At 44.0% G+C, this 3,980-nt stretch overlaps 2 protein-coding genes across 2 annotated transcripts; both read left to right on the forward strand.

The window, feature by feature from the left end:
- On the forward strand, positions 1-1,191 carry LOC112211578 (uncharacterized). The gene has a single exon (XM_024363558.1). It carries the CDS (start codon positions 1-3, stop codon positions 1,189-1,191), a length of 1,191 nt encoding a protein of 396 aa, XP_024219326.1.
- An 803-nt stretch (positions 1,192-1,994) lies between these two features.
- Positions 1,995-2,999, forward strand: LOC136795908 (uncharacterized). The gene has a single exon (XM_067048010.1). It carries the CDS (start codon positions 1,995-1,997, stop codon positions 2,997-2,999), a length of 1,005 nt encoding a protein of 334 aa, XP_066904111.1.
- The last annotated feature ends 981 nt before the right edge of the window (positions 3,000-3,980 follow it).

Below are 3,980 nucleotides of genomic sequence, written 5' to 3' on the forward strand. Positions count from 1 at the left end.
ATGACTTCAGAACAGAGCATTTCTCGCGCCGCTATTCTGGAGAGGCGGATGCGAGGTTTAAAACGTCACATAAAAGGTATTTCCGAAATTGATACCAAAACCCTTAGCGACGCTGATGCAGCAGTGTTCGAGGTGAGACTGAACGAAGCTAAGCAGCTCTGGACTGAGTTCAGGGAAGCCTGGACTGAACGTGAAGAGCTAACTGTCGCCATAGGTGAAGATGACACGTTTCCGGACAACTCTTGGTACCAGCTTTATGACACATTAAAGGAGGAAATAATGAAGGCTGGTGGTGCCCTTCTATTAATTCAACGAAATCGCGAAGCTGGGAAAGCTACAGCACATACTACGCTTCCTGCTTGCTCCACATTTAATCAAAATGCAACCTACACCCAGAAACCACAATTACCTAGGATTCCTATCCCAACGTTTTGTGGTGATACACTTAAGTGGTCGCATTTCTATGACACGTTCACATCGTTGGTACACGATGAGCCGGCCTTATCCAACATCGAGAAATTCCACTACCTTATCGGCGCTTTGAAGGGAGAAGCTGCAGCGGTAAACTCCAGATTTCCAGTCGAAGCAAATTCGTACGAATTGGCCTGGAAACGAGTGGTGGAAACATATCAGAATCCGCGGGTCTTAGCTAACGTACTAATTCACAGTATAATAGACTTCAACTGCAAAGAGGCAAGAAGTGACCTGCAAAGGTACGAGCAATTTCTAACAGGTATTGCTGGCAGCGTAGAAGCTCTGCGGGCATTACAACTCAAGGACACTACGGACTTCCTTTTTACCACATTTGCGTTAAGGACATTGGACCCAGAGACCAGAAGACAGTTTGAACTGTCTCTCGGATCCAGCCAAGAGTTTCCCACGGTGGACAATGTTATAGCCTTTGTTCGGCAGAGGAAAACTGCTATTCGCATGTCGCAGAGAGCAGACATCCCTAAACCATCTGGGCGCTTCAGCGGAATGAATCAGAAGCAGAGGTTCGTCTCCTTACACGCAACCTCTTCCAGAAATCCTAAGGATACTCCAGCAGCGGTTCGAACAACTCGGTACCAAACTGAGAAGCGCAAAGGGGCTTCAGAAGTTAGATGTCCTCTATGCAAGCGAGATCATCTCCTCTCCAAGTGCGAGTCTTTTATTGAGCTACCTCTTACCCAGAAGCTTGAACCCGTCTGAACCTTCAAGGTATGTTGGAATTGCCTTCGTAAGAGCCATGAGGTGGTCACATGTCGTTCGCAATTTCGATGTCGGACCTGTTGTAAGAAGCACCACATGCTGATCCACCACCAGGAAGAAGACAATGCAGCTACTAAAGTCGATGAAACGTCCAATAGGCCAACACCTAAGGAGACCTGCATTGGTTTCGGATCTACGCCATCCTCATCCACGGACACCATGGTATTATTGGGCACTGTATGCATTCTGGTTAAGTCGAAGAGGGGAGACTTCATATGGCCCGTGCTGTGATTGAAATAAATGTGTACTACGGAAGCCAGCACACATTTATTTCAAGCGCGCTCGCACACAAAATTGGCGCTAGCATCTCAACTTTTGACCATTGCATCACCAGTCTTGGCGAGTCAACTGTCCCGAAGTCTCATCTCGAAGGTTCCACGTCATGTAATATACGCCCATTTGCTGGTAAAGAAGAATATAACATCTCTCCAGTGGTAGTCGACTGCATCACGTCTTATTTACCAAACGTCAACCTTCCTTCTTCCGTCGTCAACCGCATTATGCGCCATCCTTTAGCCGATCAACGTTTTGGGGAGTCAGGTCCAGTCGATCTGTTAATCGGTGGGGACTTATACCCACGGATTCTCGTTGGAGCTCCATACCCTACTGAAGTCGAAGGACTTTACTTTACGCCTACAGTCTTCGGCTTGGTAGTTTCTGGCGTTTTTCACAATTTGGCTCAACCTACGTCCTGCTCTTAGTTCTTCAAATCCACTCTTAGCGTTTCGAATTCTACCGAGAACATGGTAAAAATTCATTCTGCTTCTCGTTCAACGATCTCTAGAGGCAACAAGTTACCACCTTCTTCATGCACTGCTTCTCATTCAACTCACAACAGCTCTGTACCGCGTGTATCTACGAAATTGTGTCGGCCCTTCAGCACAAGATCATCCGGTGATCCCGCAACCACATCCATTTCATCCACGACTCCGATTCACCGATCCACGTCTTCTACGCAAACAAAGTCTGTACCGAAGATTCCCAATTCCTCGAAAACGCTCTGCATCGTTGAGCATCAGCGTCCACCGTTCAGCAGAAAAGATGGCGCTCCTTTCAATAAAAATTATAAAGGAATGGATTCCGTTCAGCGGGGGATCGCCGCGGATTCCAAGATACTGCTCGAGAAACTTCCAGAATCAGATGCACCAATAAGTTCAGATGCAACTGATGTTCCTCGCATCAGTGATGGGAATTGTTGTGACACCTCAAAAGCCGATTCTCCATATAACGCAACTTCGACTACACATTCCGATAACTCTAGAACTGATAGTCACATCTTCATAAATGGAAACATTCTATGCAGCACTGAGGCTTCATCAACTTCAATTCGTGACCGAGGTGGTTTAATGTACATTCGGAATGTAAGGTCAGAAAACACGGATTCGAGAAGTTTGGTCAGCAATACCAGTTCTGTTGCTGTCCCTATCCAAGCGGCTTATGGTAGGACCAGGAATTCATCTGTCACTTCATCGTACACCGTATGTGGAAGCTCTAGGGAATCCGGATCCAGTTTGCCATCTAAACATCTCATGGACACAAAGCATTCGAGATCCTATCTGAATGATAACAAGCTAGTGGCTGCTTCATCCACACCTACAATCGAAGACGAACACCACATCCATGGAGATTGTATTGAAGATGCAATACTGAGACAAGAGAGTTTAACTCTTATTCGCAATCTCTCTTGTCACTGTTACTTCACCATAGAAGGTTCTACAATCAGCCACTTCGGTACAGCCAAAGTTTGAGAATCAAGCCGACTTCGAGAAGTACCACCATCACACTAGAAGGTGAAAATTAGTTTCGTATATTTGTATATAGCTGGGATCAAAAAGTCGTTTTTGTTTCTTTCAATTCATTATTCTTCGGCTTAGTTTTCTTCGTTTTCATCCGCTCTTGCCAAGCGGGAATTGTTAGGATGGGCGGAAGCATCCTCAACATAGTTCCTAGAAGTAGCACTCATTTTGTTTATTTTTTTTTCTTTATCCTACTCAAGAATCAATTTCCTTTTTTCTTATTCATATTTTTTTTTTTTTATCATTAAATTAGCCTTAACAAGTCATCACAGGTAATTTTAAAAGATTGTTTAATTAGTTCATTTTGTTTACATTTACACTCTGTGCATAAGCATAATCTTATTTTGTAGTGTTTTTCTCTCAATGTAAATTTCAGCCTACCTGCTACAGCCGCAACTCATCTCAACAAGTAAATCACTCGGAGCGATTTAGGTGGGCGGTATGTTCCGGTTAACCTACGGCAACCGAAAGGTTGAATTGGAGGGGCACCATCAAACATCATGGCATAATAGCTACAGGATATAGTAGCGCCCCATGTGCCTAACAGCCAAAACTCACCTCCTCCAGCACTCTCTGTGGAGAGAAGCATCCCAGACGAAGGTGAGAGCCATCTTGTCTTGAGAAGCAGTTCATTATTCCTTTTTGTCTCTCATGATTCCTGATGATTTTGTCTACCATGAGTGAATAGAACTCTCGGAGTTGTTCCCGGAAGTAGAGAGGAGAGAGGCTTAGAGATGTAGAGGAAGGAAAGAAGAAGTAAGTTCACATGGCAATAATTAACATTCACCACCACATGGTAATCATCATCAACCACCTCATTATGTATACATTTTATTTCCTGCTTCTCTCATCACTTCATTTTATTAATTCTATTTTGTAAAATTATTCATTTTATGTTATTCTGTTTCTTTTTCTACTTACTTTTTTATTTTC

Source organism: Halyomorpha halys, unplaced genomic scaffold (genome assembly GCF_000696795.3).
Source record: "Halyomorpha halys isolate HHAL.00 unplaced genomic scaffold, Hhal_1.1 Scaffold631.1, whole genome shotgun sequence".
Taxonomy (NCBI): Eukaryota; Metazoa; Arthropoda; class Insecta; order Hemiptera; family Pentatomidae; genus Halyomorpha; species Halyomorpha halys.